Below are 19,332 nucleotides of genomic sequence, written 5' to 3' on the forward strand. Positions count from 1 at the left end.
AGTAAGCCCTAGTGCCTTCAAGTTGTTCATCAGTCAGAGAGACACACCATATGGAGAGAATGGAGCAAGTAATCTTATGTCTGGGAAGACATTCCAGAAGAAGTTATTTTTACTCTTCTGGGTGCCTTATCACCTAAGGAAGAAGACAGGGATAATGGATTTGTGGGAGTCTATCATTGCAGCTGTTTAGCCCTGATCAGCTAGGGATTCTGGGCTGTGAGAGGCAAATCTGGTTTAGCAGAACCATAGAGCTAGGTGAAATAGGTATGCCTACTATGTTTGAGAGAATAACTTTCAGCTACTGGCGTTTTGTAACCCTAGACTCCCATTACTCAATAACCAGTTTGGGGTGAGTAAGTCCACTGTGAGCAGAGTCATGATCAATGGACAGCATCCTCCAAACCCTCTGCCCATGGACCATGTATATGGGAGATGTCAGAAAGATCATCTGAGTCTTCTCACTGTGTGGGTTTCCAAACAGTATGGGATGGCACAGTTTAAAGTGACCACATCGCCTGATGTCAGTTGCAGAGCAATGATGCTTATTAAAACTAAGAGTGCTTCTTTGCAGGGCTTTATGAACCACCAAGACATCGGGAGGAGATTTCTTTCCATTGAAAGGACTCTTGATACTCATCTTTTAAGCAATCCAACATGAGGCTCAGGGGACAGTAATACCTCCTTTCCAAGCAGGGATAGGATAATTTCTTGCATGTGGGTGTGCAGTATTGTCTTCCTGCATTATCAGAGATTCTGGACAGTCCCAGCAACGTAACAACACTAAAACTTAAAATTTCTACTAATTTGTAATTGTGAATTACAGCTTTGGATGCATATGCATTAACATGTGCGCAGCTGCCTTTTTCTTGTGCAAAATGATGCATGTAAGTAAGTTCAGTCTTTGCTGGAAAGCTTATTAGAATGCGCACTCACATAAATGCTTTGCTAAAGTGTTTGTCAAAGTTGTTGCTCAGCTGCATAGGTGAGAATGTGATAATACATCTGGATACAGACAAGTGAAAACGGAGAAAGGAGTCTTTATTAAGCCACTCATAGGGTGGCAGGTTGCCCTGTGATAAGGATGGAATATGAAATTCCAAATGAGAACGCAGGTATTATCTTGTGTGTATTTATCTGTCAGGGAAAAATAAAGAGGAACTGGAGGCTTTCTACTGGTCTTTTTGTCATGTTTGCATGCCAGTGCCTTGTCACAGACACATAGCGATTACCACGCTGGGACAAGCGTGTTAGCAGCATACCCTGTAGACAGTAAACGTGGCCTGAGGTTGTGCCTGGGGTCATGTTTTATGAGGCAAAGGCACTGGAGCCTCCAAACAGCAGATTTGCCAACACAGGGGTCTCTCACTTCAGTGTATGTGAACTTAACCTGCAGTGACTAGTGGATATAAAATCAACTTGTAAGTACAAAGTTTGGAGGTCTGCATCTTAGATGTATCATTTGAAAATGTAGTGTGAATATATTAAAAATTGTTTTAAACTAGATAGAAATAGAGAATATTCTGATCCTGTATGACCCTGGCTTTTTTGTGTTGTGACCAGTGCCTCCTTTCCAGGTCCATTTAGAACCAATGTTATTTTCTTTATGTTTTTCTTCTTTGCTACCTAAACAAGAACCTAAATGAATGATAGAGGAAGATTCTTCTCTTTTTTCCGCTACAACATTACCATTCTTGTTAGCCCAGAAAACGTGTAATTAGAACCAAGAGTTGAATATTGGGCTAAAGCTTTAGTAATTCACAAAAGCCAGGACTTTTTTTTACAAAAGGTGAATATAAATTTCTCTATGAAACCAGAATGCAGAATTGGCTTCTTTACCACTAGAGAAACTACAGTACAGTGAATCTTGGCAGCAGTTATTATTTACCTCTGCCTCAAGGAACTAGTACTAATGTACGTTTCTATTCACAGAAGTTTTTGGTAGGGAAACACTTAACCCATCTCTAGTCACAGAAAGAGCTCTTAAGTGCTTCTGATTCGGTGTTACTATTTATGTATTTAATATTTCACTTCCACCTGGCAATCAAAATACCTGTTTGTAACTTTGCATACCAAAGGGGTGATATATGTCATGTAGATATGGGGAGAAGGGCTTCTTTTAAAGGCATAATATCCTAGCTCTGAAACTGTGATTTTTAGATGTCAAAACTTTCATGCTATAATTTGAAGGATTAAAAAACCTTTTTAGTGCTTAAGGACAGAATGTGTATATATATATACTCTTGTACTTGTCCTGGAATCAATTATATGTTGGCTGCCTCATCTCTTAATATGTGCATACTTCTAAATTAATTAAAAGTATGTTTGGCTTTTCCAGTCTTCACTTTGCAATGCATTTCTGGAAAATGTTATTAAAAGGTTATCAAAGTGGTTACCAAAATTCTGATACTCAGACGGTTTTAAGTGCAATATTAGACAAGTAGAATGTAAAAGTATTCTTTCCTATGTACAGAACTACTTACAACTGTTCAAAATTTTTTTGTCCTTTGAGTGTATTTATTACTATGCCACAACTCATTAAGAGAGTAGGTACTGTGAGAGAATCCAGAAGCTTATACCTCCAATTGCATCAAATGTACTCAACTTTCATCGTTAAGCTCTGTGACTATAAATTATGGTCATATATGATGCTTTGGTACAGTATACAACAAATACTGTATTGTGTAGTCCTTCCAGATGGTCTCCTTTTAGAATTTAATTGAGGTGCAAAATATATCTTGTTGTGTGAAAACAAAACAGAATTTAAAGCCGCTGCTTTTCAGAAAAAACATGCAACCTTTTTAGTGAACATAGTACCAGTATCATGTTTTTATCTAAGCCATCAAGTGGAAGAAGCTGGAAACTTGTCCTTTTGTCTGCAAAAAAGACCTAGAGGCAGAGCTGAATGCCAAAGTGGTGTGTATTTTTTATGTTACCATTATCAAGTCTTGCAAGAATCTCTCTTCCAGATCCTCTTGGCTTTGGTAGATTCTGAAATGTCATGCTTGGCTTCTGGGTTTTAGTGCAGGTTGGGAAGAGAAGAGTTCTATAGTAACTTACTAAGATGGAAAACTGAAGGGTTGTAATATATTAAGTACTGAGGACACCTGTTAAAAAATCACGGCCAAAAATGTTCACAGAATTGGCAAAGTACAAGGTGATGCTGCAGTGTCTCTGCAGGCTGAAGCAGCTTTTTCACTTGACCATGCCTGCAATACAAAGTTCTTATCTAGAAACTGTCAGAGGAGGTACTGATATTCTGTAATCTTATCTGTCATATGTATAAGAATTTTGCAGTATTTTTAAAGCCTCTTTTTCACTGTGTAACACATATGTGAACACATAGAATTGTCTTAAGTTTCTCTTGTTTTTTCCCAAAGAAAACTTGGCAAATGAATAGGAAGCCAATTTTTTTATACTGTGTATACCACAGATGAACAAAAAAAAAAAAAAGGAAAAAAAGCACTTAATTTTATTTCTTGGTAAAAACAAAACTGTAGCTGAATAGTTTTTAGGTAACCATAACTAAGATCCATTCCAAACTGAATATGAGGAGGATGCTTGTGTGTTTCTACTTAGGAAATCCAGGATGAGCCCATATATTCAACACTGTAATTACTTCTGGACACCCCTTCTGAAAAAGAATGCAGTAAAATGAGCAGAAGCTCAAACAAGAGTAACACAAATGCCAAGAGCTGTTGAGGAGTTTGCATGTACCAGGAATAACGTGACTAGAGCTCCTTGGCTGTGCAGGTTGTGCCGTTGGAGATGAGTGAAAGTTGTGACAGAAATATAAGAAATCATGAACAGTACTGGAAAAAATATTGTATCTCACATCTGAAGTGGGTACATGCACTGAAGTTACATACACAGAGTGACACAGAGTGCTGTGAAGGCCAGAAGTGTACATGGGTTCACTGAGATTTGGGGCAAGTTTGTAAAGGAGATATTCAGCAAAAGCTATTGGCCGGATGAACCGTGGTTACTGCCAGCTGATGCTCAAGATGTTCATAAAATGTTGAGTGATGAAAGTGGAAGGGCCCATAGGAGAAAGATCGCTCTAAACTTATGCACCGTATCTATTACAGTTTACTGTTGAGAAACATGAGGATGGATCTTTGATCTAACACAGCATAATTATTCTTATGTTATGGAGCATATATGTAATATGTGTAAAACTTATACTGACAAGTGTGTGTCGTTATCATGTTATTTATGAGTGGGTTGTGTGGTAATTCTCCGTAAGAGTTACTAATGTTCTTTTCATTACATCAGATTAGTAAGTAATATATAAAATCTGCTAAAAGGGCAGTTAAATTTTAAAGTGTTTAAGGTTACTTTTCTTCCAGTTTGCTTTTATAGTGATTTCAAGTCAGATCCATATGGCCCACTGCATGATAGGTTTGGGGTTTAGTTTATTGGTTATCATATTAGTGGATAACCTGATCCTGTAAAGTAGGCAGTCATTTTTCTGATGACCTATGCAATACATTCCACTGGATTGAGGGCTTTTAAATTAAGTAGGTGCTTGTCAGTAGTGCTGTATACTTCTTCCTACTCTTCTTCAGAATGCTAGGAAACGATTTTCCTACTCTGGGAATTTCTGTTGCAACTATTAATTTAGACATAGCTACTCCCAGCTGCGTACTTATAAAGATGTGTTTCATAAGCCATGGTGGAAGCACTTTTGAATTTGAAACTCTGTAACCCTGTGCATTTCATTTACTTACAAAATTTTCCTATACATGTTTTTCCTGTTTGCCAAGCAGATACTGTTGAATCACTGTGATTGAATAAAGTGATTGTTGATTTGAAATGGCTGAAGTATTATTAGAAGCTTTATATAGGTAGAATAATTAATATCATATGAAAGTTTTGTCAGAATTTTACTTTGTATGTCTTTAAGAAATAGTTTGTTATAAAGTAAGGTTTTGCAAATTGTAATGAATTTTCCTTGTCAATTCATTAAATTTGCCAGTTTTAGTTAAGTTGCCTGTGTTAGGAAAAAGTTGAACAAATAGCTATTTCTTTCTTTATACTTTTAAAGTCAATGAGGAATTGTGTGCATCTTTTGTTGGTTACACAGATTCCTATTATCGTAGGGAGTCATTCAAATTTTACTGTGAATATGGATTTTAAATCTGCATGCTTTCAGCCTTTAGTCAAGTCAGGTAAGTGACTTGTATGAATCTAGTTAGAGTATCAGGACAGCAATACTTGCACAGCAGTGGTCTTTCATCTGTGCTGTAAGCACTGGATATCCGTCTTTAATTTTTACTGAATATTTGCTGAGAGAATAGAGGTGTAAAGTAACAATAACAAGCTGCAGTCAGCTGTGACAGAAGATATTGTTCTACTTTTTCAACACTATTATTTCTGTCAATGGCTTATGTTTTATATAAAGGGTTTGTCAGACACGAGAAATAAATTGCATCCTTTTTTTAGCATATAACTATATCCATCATAATAATTTTATCAGAGGGTAAAATAAGATGGTGTTAAGTATTTTTAATGTGTGTGAATTGTACTGATTGGTCCTTTAATTTTATTTCCAGTTTTACCATCTTAGTTTTCTTGCCATAAGCGTTCGTACAGTATTAAGGAAAAGTTACTCACTTTGTTTTCTCCCTGCTGAACAAAGTAAGCAGGGACATCTGAGTAATATTATGTTTATTCAATTCATATTTTAGAGCTAGATTCACTCATGCTGGTAAAAGACAGCAAATTATATTTCCTTGTGCCAGCTGGCTTATTGTCACCAAGGTCTGGAGAAAGCAGCTTTTATTAAGAACTTTTTATGAAGGAAATACCATAAATGTGCACTGAATCAATTAATTTAATAACATTGTTGACAACTTTTTTTATTAATGGTTAGTGGGGCTGTGATAGAGTTTCTTACGTGTTGGGTGCAGAAAGGAACATGTCCTAATGTCCTGGCTAATCAGAGTAAGAGGACTGTAGGGAGCATCAAGGGAACACGTGATTCAGACAAAGTATTTACGGTTTGGTTTTGCATATGTGTAATGGGATGATATCTTATTTTAGCTGTCTTTGTTTTTCCCATTTAGTCTAGAAGTTACTTAGAAGCATAATACATTAGTCTCTAAGTGATTGTAGTACGCTTACCGTAATAGAATCCCAGCCTTTGTTGGAGTCCTCCTAACACTACTGTCATAGAAATGATTGCATTTTCACGTAGATGTAAACTTGATTCAAACTTGCATTGCAAATTTAAAAGCTGTAGTACTGTACTCCTACTTTAAGCATTATTGCCTATGTACTTTCTCCTAGCATTGAGGGAAAATAGCAGAATTTGTGTTTTGTTTTTATTTCAAATTCAATTGTCAACTGTTAAATTCTTCAGAATCCATGGTTTAATGACGTTTTTAAACTGTCTTTAAAAACAGTGTCCTAGAGGCCTAAAGTTTTCAAAGCCCAAAACTAAAAGAATAAGAGGTCACATAGAGCTGGCCAACTTGATTTGACTTGCAAGTATACATGGAAATGTCGATTATATTGGTTGCAAAGGTCATAAAATTGCATTCCCAGGAAAAAAGAGAAATTGTTATTGTCAGCTCGTCAAGTCCTGCATTATTCTGTTTTTTGTCTCATGCAATTTACTTTTAATGTGAAAACTAGTTCCACTGAAAATGTGTATTTGCATAATTTGCATAGAGCTGCCCTAACACAAAAAAGAAAGTGCAAATCAGCTTTGTTTAAACTTGGCAAAAATTGTGTAGGTATCTTTTTTTCACTACAAAAGCTACGTGGATGTTATAACTCTTAGTTTTACTCAATTCAGGATAGTAGTAAACTGTGTCTTTGATAAAGCTGTGGTTTGCACATGAAGCAAGCGGAGACTGTTGTGAAAAATAAGTAGATTGATGGTTGGCTATCTTAGCCAACTTTGCTCGTTGTTGTAAAGGTATTTAGCAATGCCTTCCCACAGCATGCATTTCAAAAAAAATGATTGCTTCACTCTGTTCCGTAGGTAGTCTATGTCTGTTTGTTAGAGAATAATTAATTATTCTTCATCTGGAAAAAGTTCTGCTGAATCATTAGTCCTCACTTACGAGCCGAGGGGTTCCTTCTGTTATAACATTGTGGGGTTTTCCCCTATTTGGGCCTTCTGTAGATTTAAATAATATTTAAGAGCTAATGGCAGAAAGATCATAAAAACTCTGATTTTGTGTTTACTTTGGATGGGCAGGTTTTTTTTTATAGCTCACCTGCGCTGAGCTGCACTTCCATTAAGGGGAAGAATGAAACGCTCCAGTAAGACTGCTTAAATTTAAAACTTCCTCTTGAATCTCTCTTATGAAAATGTCTTTTATCTTGTTATTAAAGACTTGGAGAGGAAGCAAGAGTTGTAAGATAGAACTTAGTTTGCATTTTAAAAAGGCCAATTTTTCTTAAATCTTCAGGAGCATACATTCAGTCTTCTAACGTATGTGCCGGTTGCATTTGATTTCAAACCATGCAATTTGTCATGTATAATGAGAGTATTTGGGTAATTCAGCAGGAAAATAAAGAGAAGGGGATTAAATGCTCTAAAGGAATAATTTACATGCTGAGTTCCATATCTCTCTATAATTCATTCAAGCACAACAATCAAGGCAAGTTTCTCCTGATACTTATTTTCCCCTCCATGATGAATCAGGAAAGTGTCTGTTGAGTGCTCGTTTTGAGTAGTTTGCTCTGTGTTTAGTTTGATTTCAAAAGGCTACTGTATTCAACCTGCCTTCATTCCCTGCCAGGATCTGAAACCAACTTTTTGATCGCAAATTTGAAAGAGAATTCTAAAAAGGTTTCATGAGAATGCTTGACTGGAAAACATACGTTTGTATCACTGATGATGTAGTGTGCACTCAGCAAGAAATTCATGCAGGGAGGAGATCTTCTCATTTGTCTTATTGCAGAAGGGCTCTCACTAGAGCTAACCGTGCATAAAAAGAAGACGAAACACTGGGAAGCTGAGCTCAACACATTGGCAGAACAGATTATTTTTATGTGTTCCAGTAAACACATACCTAATGGCTTTCCACCATATTTGTGTGTATCAGAGAAAGCTTTATATTAATGAAACTTAGTCACTTGCATATGTAATATAAGAAAAACAGATTGATTTTGTTGTTGGTCAGAAAAACAGGCCTCTCCATTCTGCTTACATTTCACAATTAGTGTTTTCTAACATTCTGTTAAATTTGTACATGGCAGTAAAATCTAGCTTGTTTAATGTTTTGGGGTTTTTTTTAATCATGTTCAATGGTTGATCTGATTTTCTGTCTCGCTTTTCTGTCTGGTCGGTTTTGGAGTATAGTCATTATGATTGCGCACAGTTGCTGAGACAGCGCTTGACTAGTAAAAGACACTTTTCATAATAAACTTCTTTTGGTAGAATTAAATTCATATTGCTACACAAAACCCAGATATATTAAGATGAAGGTCTAGTGTAGTAATATAGAGGAGATTATAGCAGATATCCTCTATGGCCTAGTCAAGTTATTCAATATATGGTCTTAGTGCAGTATTACCTGCATCCCTGCCAATGCCCAAATGCTCTGCATTATTGAAACCTATTGAATTGTTCAATATATATTAAATGACAAAAATAGTAGTTATATAAATTATATCACTTCTGGAAATAAGCCACTGATTCACTTTGGTTTATCTGTCTCCTTTCTTTAATCCGAATTTAGAAGCCAGTAGATGGAAAATTTGCAAAATATCATTGTTCTGGTTTGGCACACAACTAAAGTTTAAGGGTCTGATCTAGAGTTTATTGAGGCCAAAGGAAGTGCTCCACTGAATGTTGGGCTTTTAGTTGGATTAAGTGACCACATGCATTTATTCCAGAGTGTGGAATAGGCTTGACTTTTGAAAGGCTCAATAATTACGTTGGTTTATGTAAATGACTCTCAAAAATTTTATCATATGAACCTATTTTGTTTGAAAAAAGTTACAAATATTTTATTTAAGGCCTATTTTCCCTTCTCGTTGACTGTATTATCAAGGCAGCCAGTGAAAATATGTCTAACAAACAGTCAAATTCTAAATTGGATCATGTAAAAACCTAAGATCGTCATAGTGTATTTTTTACATAGACTCTATGGGATAATATGCAAAAATGAAGTTTGGGAAAGGTTTTTGCTTTGTAATAAGTGCCTGTATATCAAGAAACTCCATAGCAAACCAAATTTTAACTGCATTATCTTTGTTGCTATGGAAATTAGGACACAAAAGCTTTTTTGTGTAGCTTACATAAAGGAAGTATCTGGTGTTTTGGTCTAAGTATGCTTTATTGATTTGCAGAAATCAGTTTTGTGTTAGAACTGGTTTAAGATATTTTTTTCTCTCATTCTAATATTGAGTAATCTCTTTGTAGTTGTAGTGTAGTTTGAGTACTCAAAAATGAGAAGTTATTTTACATTTATCAGTTTATAACCATATATAAATGTCATTCTATTTTTGTACACGAAGATGCAACAAGATGCAAGTTCAAACGGTTCTGTTCCATTGTTTGCACTGCTTGAGAGTTTGTGTCCATATGTAAACACACAATTCAATTTATAGCTGTGTGAATAATTTTTCCAAGTCTGTCTCCAAATATTAAAAAACAAACAAAACAACCAACCCCATCCATTAAAATTGTTATTTATCATCAATTTGAGTCTTAATTATTTTCCTGGAATTTAATAGTTATTTACAGCAAGGAAATATTTCTCTTTTAGCTGTTGCATCAGTAAGTAACCCAGGAAATTACACTTCACTTTCTGATTTGTCTTTCCTATTACAGGCGAGCTCAAATCTCTTGCTTCCTGCGCCATCATCGCTGTCACCACACTCCAAGCTTAGCCTGCCAGGCACTCTGAGCACTCCACTGAATCCTCTGTATTCTTTCACTACTAAAAGTGGTAAGTTTCTTTCTTTATTTCTTCACTCTCTGTAGTAAGTGGGTGATAAATTCCATGAGGATTTTTTTCTGCCTTTATAGATTTTGCTGTGCAGCTCTTTCAGGGAATGTCCTGGTTGCTGTATGTGATAACTGTTTATAAAGGGCAGTGTGATACAGTCCGATACTGATAACGTGTTCCCTTGTAATGCTTTTTTTCTTTAAGCTGTACACTTATTTATTAGTGCTGTAAATTCCTAGAACAGTATGAGATTGCCAGCTATTCTTAATTTAATACTTAGTAAGTATTCAAATATTATCAAAATATCTTAAACACAGGTACTGAGAAACAATAAAATGATATTTTTAGAAGCATATGTGTTGATATAAGAAAAGCAGTTTACTAAGAAGTATAGTGCTTGGTAGTCTGTTTGCAGTTATGTTTAATCTGGTGTTAGGGGGTTGTTTCTAAAGACATTTTGTATTCAAAGATTTTGAGAAAAAGTTAAGCAATGAAAATAATGCAATTTTTTGTGATACTTTGCTAATAATATCTGTTGCATTACTAATCATAATATTTAATAATAAAATTGATGATTTCATGCCTTTTTGTCTCTTTCTGGGCACCTATAAAATAAGACAGAAAACTGGAACCTTAGTTTCTAAGTGTTTTTGTTTGTGTCCTTGAGAAGAGTAAAAAGAAGTCCAGGGGGAGGGTGGAATATATAATGAACTAAAAACAGGTAATAGAGATTTAAAATGTAGATAGTAAAGATAGGAATAGTCTCTATAATTACATAGAATTGTCTCCTAAAGGCAATTTTCTTCACAAAGCAAGTTATGATTACTTTTTCTGAGCGGCAGGGGAAAGAGTCCTTAGCACGATCTAAAAGATTGACCGCTAGTCTGAGAATTGCTCTTAGTAACTAATTCACAGTGCAAATGACCATACACCAATTAACTTCTGTAATTCTGTTTTTCTGCTTTAACAAAAGAGCTTAGAGCCATAATAATATTAATCTATCGCAGAGTACATGCTTATTGTTTCCAGAGTGTGTAAATTTTACAGAAACAGTAGAGTACATATGCTGTCTTACATATTGTGATTATTTAAAATAAGTGGACTAAGCCTTTAAAGAACATTAACATATACTTTAAGTTGTTTTAAATGGCTATACCTAATATTGCTCAAACCAGTGCATTTTATTGTCTTCAGTTTTATATTATGCAGAAACACAGATAAATGTGTTGATGGAGAACTTAAATAGCATGAACAAACATAGGTATATGTTACAGCTGTTTATGTGTGCTCCCAATGTAGTCGTTTCCAAAACTGACTTCAAGATGATCCTTAGGTACAGGATATTATTTATGCAGATGAAATGTAGTAAAAAAGAGGTACATTTTAATGGTCTTTCAGCAGTCAATGAAAGCAATGAGAAAATGAAGATCCTTAGGGGGGAAAAGACCATAAAAATGCTAATGGACCACTGAAATTGATTTTCCTGTAAGATAATATATTAAAATCCCACTTCTCTGTCATTTTTGGGGCCTTCAAGTTGTTCTACTGTGCTAGAGTTGCTTTCAGTGGAACATATGAGAAAGATTTACTCATGTATTTCATCTTTCCCCATTGGTTATAAAGTGTGAAGATAGGTGCTCGTTTTCATAGCTCCTAACTGCCTGTTTAATTTTACTTATGAATAATAGAAAATCTGTACTTACACAGATCTATTCTTCAATGGATTGTGCTGGAAGCACAAAACCTTTTTTCTTCTTTGTTGTTTTCGTATACATAATACCTATGCTTTTCTGTATTTATGTTATTTATTTACTTATGCTATTGGGATCTCGCATCGCTGACTGCCTGTAATACAGTATCCTTGCGGGTTATATTGGCAGTTCTTCAGTCTTCTCACTCTTTCCTCTTACCTTTTGCTGTGTATTTAGTGCTTCTTTGTGTATTTCAGTCTGCATTGGTTCATGGGATGCGTGGAATCCCCAGATGAATGCGGGACTTTGCATTTCCCTTTGAAAAGCAAAGTTGAACTTTGTGGAGGTTCTTGTTGGCTTATTTCTGCAGCCTGTCAAGTTCCCTCTGAATGGCAGCACATCACTCTGGTGTGTCAGTCACTCCTGTTTTTTTTTATCATCTGCAAATTTGCTGAGGGTGCACTCACTCCCATCATCCAGGTCGTTAATGGAGATGTTAAACAGTGTGGGCCCCAGTATCAACACCTGGAGTGCACCACTAGGACTGGTCTCTGATTAGATTTCATGCAAGTGCTTACAAATGTCCGATCCCTGCAGCTCAGCCAATTTTCTGTCCTCTGCACTATCTGCTTACACAGTCCAGACTTCATCAGTTTGTCTATGAGAATGTTATGGGAGACAGTGTTGAAAGCCTTGCGAAATTCAAGGTTAACATCTACTGCTTTCCCATCCATGCTATAGAGTACTGTGCAAGAGAGATTGTCCTGGTTTGAGGTAAAATAGGACCAATTTTCTGTTCAGTAATTTTACTTTTCAGCAAAGCCTGTTCTAACTAACTGAACTCTCTGAAATTAACAGACACTTCACTCGCAGAGTGATAAGATCTGATTATTTGTAACTTATGCCAAGGCATGGTATGCAGAGATGCTCCTGCTTATTGCTATAAAAACCAAAGTCAGCTGACTTTGTTATATTCCCCGTTGGAGGGTCGGAAGCAGAAAAGTGTAAAGGGGGTTTGCACCTGTGGGGAGGAGTGGGCAGGACAGGTGACCCAAAACTAACCAACAGGGTATTCCATCCCATCTGCATCATCCTCAATATGAAGCTGAGGGATCAAAGGCTCAACCTCTTTCTTCTATGGCCGGTGTCTGAGGAGGACTCTGTCTGGTTTTCTGCCTTTGATCCCAATCCATGTGTTCTGGAATCCAGATCTGGAATGCAGCTCTCGTCCACCTCTGAGTCCAGTCTGGGACTTTCCCAGTGCTTGCTGGTAACGTTATTGTCATCCTGGGAGCTTGATGCAATTTTGTATATATTGTATATATTTCATTATTTTCTTTTTAATTTATTATCAATATATCATTAAAAGTAGTTTAGTTTTTTCTAAACACATAAGTCTCTTTCTCTCTCTTCCTCTTCTCCCTTCCTCTCACCTTCTGGGAGAGGTGGGTGAAAGTATGCGTTGTTTGTTTCAGTGGCCAGTCTGGCCCAAACCATGACAGATACATTTAGAGTTTTGTCAGGAGTACGTTTAGAATTACTAGGAAAAAGTAATGAATTTTGACAAATAGTAACTAACAAAGTAGCACAAAGTAGATACAACACATGGATGAACTTGTTTCTTATGCATTTGTATAAAGCACTTCATTAGAGAGATTTCTTAAAATTTAACAAAATTAATGTAAATTTAAGAAAATGTGTTGTGTACCTTCCTCTCACAAAGACTGTGTTAAATTTCAGAGGAAGCAAACTTAGGTTTTCTTACTGTCCATCCTGATAGCCTGTCAGTTGGAATTTTTCATTAGTAGTGTAACTCATTTTGCCATATGAGGGGTTTTTTGTGTCTGCCTCAGTAAAGCTGCAGCTGTGCTGATAGCTATTTCAATGGTTTGAAAAAATTGCTAGATGTGTGTCTTTGGAGAAAGTCATCGCCTTGGAGTTGGTCTTATTTTTCGCTGTACTCAAATTTCTCCATGTTGTATATAGAGCAGATTACGTTATTCTTACTTGATTATTGTTTAATACGCTTGAGGGAATCTGTCCCTAAAAGTATGTAATGTTTAAGCTTACTGACCTTCTTTTCTTTTTTTTTTTTTTTAAATAAGAAAATTCATCTAAGACTTATCTTTGATAGCCAGAATTGAGATTTTACCATCCTTGTGCTGTACAGCTCTGCTTAGGCTCTTGCTTCGGTGCTAATTTATCATACCCATCCTGTGGTGCTACTCTGCAGCACTGCACTGTAGCATTATCCAGGACTTTGTCTTAGACATTCCTGTCTTATCCTTGTCATGTTCTCAACTTTATACCTCCTTCCAGCACAACCCATTTCCTAGTTGTTATTTTTTAGACAAATAAGGAAGTATGCAAAAGCTCGAGCTTTCAATTACTCATTCTGTGAGAGACATTAAAATCCCTCCTGGTTTTGTCTTCCCTCCTTAAGATTGTGAGCGTCTTTGGACAGTGAAGTCACCTTCTTATACTCTTAGACACTGTTTTGCAGATCTGTGGCATGCCATGAAAGAAATGGCTTGCATTTTCAGTCTTTAGTCAACAGTGACTCTTCAGTAACTCCCACTATGTTCAGGCGTGTTTTCTAAAAGAAGTTTCAGGTTTCAAGTAATTGTAATTAGCAGTGACCCTAATTGTTAACTATGTGGGAGATTGAAGCTCAACTATAAATACTGCACAGATCTTTTCACTAAAATTTTTACTTCAATAAAACCAGTTAATTAAACTTGCTCTTAAATTAATTACGTATGTGCTAGAAACGTGATGGTTCTTGTATCTTTAAAAAAATCTCAAAAACAAAAAACACGACGCTCTGGCAGGGTTGAGAACAATTAGAAATTTTCTCTCCATTAACACAACTGACAGTCAAAGGTATTTTCCACCTGTATAAAGTGAAAGCTTCAAAGTACTCTTTTTTGCTCTCTGAAGATGCTAACAAAACTGACTTCGCGTTTATGTCCTGTGTTATATTTGAGAGACTATTTAAAACTTCTTTTTTGAGTCTCAAGCAAACAGTAAAGTAAATTTCTACATCAAAGATCAAAAATATTTATACATCAGCTAAATGCTCTTAAAATACTATTTTGATTCTTGTTTTTTAGAAGCAGGAAAAGGATGTACATCAAGTAGCAAAATTCACATTTTTGCAGAGATACTGTGGAAACACTGACAAAAGTTGTATCTTCATATGTATGTTGGTATCATTGATTACTTTTTTTCAATATCTCATACTTTCTCCCCAACTCTATAACATCTATCTTCAGTACTATCTGAGTACTGGAGGATTTTAATGGCTTTGTTTGTTTGTTTTGGGGGTATTTATCTTGTTTCTGACATAATTTTGTGTCACTCAAGGAAGAAAGTGTGTAGAAGGCTAGTTCAGTGTGGCCTTATTCTTTTCGTATCTTATTAAGAAACTGTTAGGGAAAAAAAGACGCATGCAAACTATCATTGACAATATATCAAAAGAACAATTGAATTCCTTTTTCCTGAATGGCTTAAAATAGCTTAGTTTACTAATTTGAGAATAAACAGTAATAAAATACCCTGAAGAGACTGATATAAAATACCTTGAAAAAATAAAAAACAAAATATGCTGAAAAAAAATATTCTGAAGAGATGTTAAAAAAGATGACAGAGTATATATGAATTGAAGGTTGGGTGTATGTGTGCTATATAGCCCAAGAATAACATGAAATACAGTATTTGTAGTGTATCTCTGGCTGTGTTTGGATACAGGTTGGTGGCATTTTCAAAGAGGAATAACAGAACTGATTGACAAACACAAGATGACTAAGAGAAAGCCTCTAGTACAACCAGCAGTGTTGCCGGCTTTCCCACACTATTGTGGTGAAGTTAGATAACGCTGACCTTGGGGGACCAATTTTGTTTAGTGGGAGTGCCAGTAGGAGCGCCAGTTGGAGAAATCCGTCTACTGGGGTTCAGTCCATGCAGGCGAATTGAATGGCACAAAGATCACTGAACACCTACATAATTTATTTTTGTTATTCTGACATATTATTGTAAATGCTGTATTTTATCAAATTTTAAAATAGGAGTGGAATCTCTTCGTATTAATTTTTTAAGAGAAATAGCTTGAGTGCGTGTAAAAGACTTCTTGTGGAGAAGATAAAGGTAAGAAGAGAACTCTCAATTTTGTCTTAAAAGACTCCGGGTATATCCATTCCCTGTTAAACTATAATGTATGTTGCCTCATTAGCTCACCCAACAGCTTCATTTAGATTTGTTGTTACGGGGGAAGCAATTAAGCCTGCAGGGCTGCACAGATCAGAGCTATGGAAATTTGCCATAATGCCTAAGTCACTTTGAGAGACTTCTTTTCAGCCCCACATCTTAAAATTGGGGCAGGAGCATATTGTGGTGAGGAGCACCAAATCCGTACCTAAAAGTGGTTCAGTACCCACACTATTAGTTGAAAGCGGTTTGAGTGTAATACAAGCTGCTAGGAGGAGTAGGTGGTGATGGAAACTAATTTTCATTACTTTTATGTATGAGAATACTTCCCTTTTGTAAGCAGGTAACACAAAGAAAGTCTCTCGAAGTCATTAGTAGCGGTGAGTCTGCTAGGCTTTTTTTTTTTGTGATATTAAGAAAATAATGAAGTGACATTGTGAGGATGTCACAAAAGGATTTTAGGAGGTTTTTTTCTCCTATTAACCAAAGGTAATTCCTTAATATTCATTGCAAGGCTTTATTTTAACCATAAAGCACTGCATATCACAGAGAAATTGTAATGGATTAAGTTTTATATCCAGTTACCAGAATTTCTCTTTATTTTTCAAAAGAGGGTAAGAGAACTGAGTAGAGACAAAGTACTAGCTCAGCGCCACAGAACAGATCTTCAGCAAGTGTGAACTGACTTAACTACACTGAAATTAGGTAAAAATATTTTTACCAAAAGCAGAAGAACATCATGTCTAAAATGTTTTTTATATATGTCTGTGTGTTAATTTGAATGGGAACTCCCCTGGGGAAAATAATCATTCATTTTAAGATATTGATGTGTCTCACTTTTAGTTAGGGGAAAAGTATAAGAGAGAAGGGAGAAAGAATAAAACTTTTTTATTATTATTATTTGCTCATAGCAGAGTGGAAGAACTGTAAAATTCAACTTAAAAATATGTTTCTCAAAGTTAATTTTCTTCTAAAACAACAGAAACATCCATCACAAGATTTATATTTTTTTTATGCCTCTCTGGTTCTTTTATAATCTATTTTGCTATACTATTTACATTTTGAAGGGAAGGCACTTGAAGATTGCATCTCAGTTTCTTGGTGCAAGTAGATTACGAAGACTCGATTGTCACCTGCAGCCAATCTTTACATGTACTTCCCTCATCTTATTTCTTCTACTTAGTCACTAGAGACACCTCCGGGATGTTCCACCTTGCAGCTGACCTAGGCAGTAAATAAAAATTAAGAGCACCAGGACACAGCCGTGCCCTCACCGAGAGTTGCTGGCAGCTCTGGTGGTTCTGCGGGCGAAAGAACTTCCTTACAGCTCTGCAGCCCTACTGTGCCACCAACATCAGTTACCAGTGTTTTGGCTCAAGACACAAATACAGGACCTTGTTTTAAAGTAGAAGAGCTGAGTGTTTACAGTTATAAAATGAATAGTAAAAATGAATTTTTAATTTGAAAACAAAAGGTGTATAAATAGATTCATCTAACCACAAAAATGTTCCAACAGAATAGTAAAGACACAGAGACAAAAACATTAACATTAATGACAATCTAGTTCTTCTATTTTAAAAGGTTGGTTATACGGTTTCCTCTATCTGATTGATAAGGTGTTATAAATGTCAGAAGAGTTTGTATTTTCTAGTTAAACTTGCTAGAATTGTTTATACTGAGATCAAAGATACACATGTTCCTTTATTATATGTTCTTTTTCATCTTTCTTCTCGGCAAGTTAATTAAAATATTTCACTAAAAATTACACTAAATACAGAGCACAATAACAGCAATCTTTGAAGATTCCAAAAACTTTATCAAAAGAACACCATTTATATTTACTTGAAATTGGTGTATGTTAGGGTAATTACTGCTGTGCCTTCAGGGTAAAGGAAGTACTCTCAGCCAAATTATACAAGGGTGTGGATTAAATGAAGCATTACTCTCTGTTTGGCAGCAGTGGATATAGATTGCAAAATCAGGGTGTGACGTAGTACTGTGGAAAGACTCTGCCAAGAGTGATTTGGCCTGAGTATGCCCTTACTTTCTCAATTATGTGGATCCTGAAACAAGCAAATCTAATTAATTCCTAAGTAGAGAAGTCCTGTTAACTGTTTTCAGTCTGAGCTTGTCTGTATTTTCAGATAGAGCTTGTCTGTAATTTTGGAGCTATTGAGCCACAAGACAGCAAGTGTTGACAAAGAGCATGCTTAAATGCAATTCTAGCTGGTTTCAGAGGTGGAAAAGGTTCTTCTGCTCAAGGACTGTGAGTAAAGTATCAATTCTCTGTCCAGCAGAAAGTTCAGGTCAGCAAGGATGCTGTCTGTACAGCAATAAGCGTGAGTGAATAAGATGAGCAAATTGATCCCTCCTTGTTTTGTTCCAATCCTTCTGTTCCTGTCATTTCCAGAGGAGCAGGGAGGACTGTGCAAAAGACCCAGTAGCAGCCATGGTGTATTGGAGGGAGGCATCTCCCTCTCCCAAGAGGGACCTAGGTCCTTTGACTTCATACCTGGTTTTGACAAGTGAGCAAAAAATGAGTAGATTAATAAATACATAAAATTGTATTTTTAAGATATATTATCCATCCTTTTTTGGTATACATACATACTTTTTCAGCTATGTTTAAAACCCTTTGCTAATTTTGTAGATAGACCTTTATTTGTGTGAAACAACTAAACTTTCATGGATTCATATGCAGCTGCTGTTACCCTTGTAGCTGAAGCATCAAGTTCAGTGAGAGCAAGCTTTCCTCATGTGATTCATTCTACTAATATAAGACCTTTTAAATTAACTTTGGGTATCTGTGGTCCATATTATGCTTTGCAATAGACTGTGGTACCAATGTAGCTTGATGCTGACCATGTTGGTCCTATAGAAACTAATGATAGAAGATGGTGGCTTGGAAAAGCATTAAGAAAGCTGAAGGCACATACGGAGAAGTGAAGGCCTCTATGGGTGTGTAACTTAGATGTTGCTGTTGTCGCACAACCTAGTGATTTGGTATTATTTACCTCAATGTGCTCCTTTGATCCAGATGAAATGAGAGCTTCACTGGAGCCTGCCTCCTCACTGTTGGCTTGCTTTCTTGCTCACTGGAGGTTGTAAGGAACAGTGACTCATGGCTTGCTGGCTTCAAATACGGTGGTAGAATTGCCTTACAAGTTTTCAGGAGTAGAATTCTATTTGGGTGTTTTCTGCAACCTTATGGTACTCTCCAGCGAAGGAACAGATTGCACAGGTTCCTTCCTCGTCTTTTCCCCTCACAAGTAGGGCTCAGTCTCTTCAGTTTTTACTTCCTCATCCAGAGAAAAAAGATCTGAATGACATAGGCAAATTGAAAAAAAACCTCTTTAGTCTTTCCTGCTTACTTGACCCCAGGCTTTGGGGTCAGAACTTGTGTTTTGGAATATATATTGATTAATTAGTGGTAACTTTTCATCTTTTGTGTCCAGCAGTTCAATCTAACAGTATTTTCAGCCCAATTATATTTGCTTCAGATTTGTCTGTTTCTGCATAAAACG

General features: G+C 36.1%; 1 protein-coding gene across 10 annotated transcripts in view; it reads left to right on the plus strand.

The window, feature by feature from the left end:
• Positions 1-19,332, plus strand: part of AHI1 (Abelson helper integration site 1) — a 94,227-nt gene that overhangs the window by 38,223 nt on the left and 36,672 nt on the right. For all 10 annotated transcript variants that reach the window (XR_012586220.1, XM_074580662.1, XM_074580656.1 and 7 more), the window contains one exon: positions 9,794-9,911. Coding sequence is in view for 9 of the 10 variants with exons in the window: in XM_074580662.1 (XP_074436763.1) it covers positions 9,794-9,911 (118 nt within the window). In the remaining variant the exon portion in view is untranslated. The remainder of the gene's footprint in view (positions 1-9,793; positions 9,912-19,332) is intronic.

Source organism: Larus michahellis, chromosome 3, assembly GCF_964199755.1.
Source record: "Larus michahellis chromosome 3, bLarMic1.1, whole genome shotgun sequence".
NCBI lineage: Eukaryota > Metazoa > Chordata > Aves > Charadriiformes > Laridae > Larus > Larus michahellis.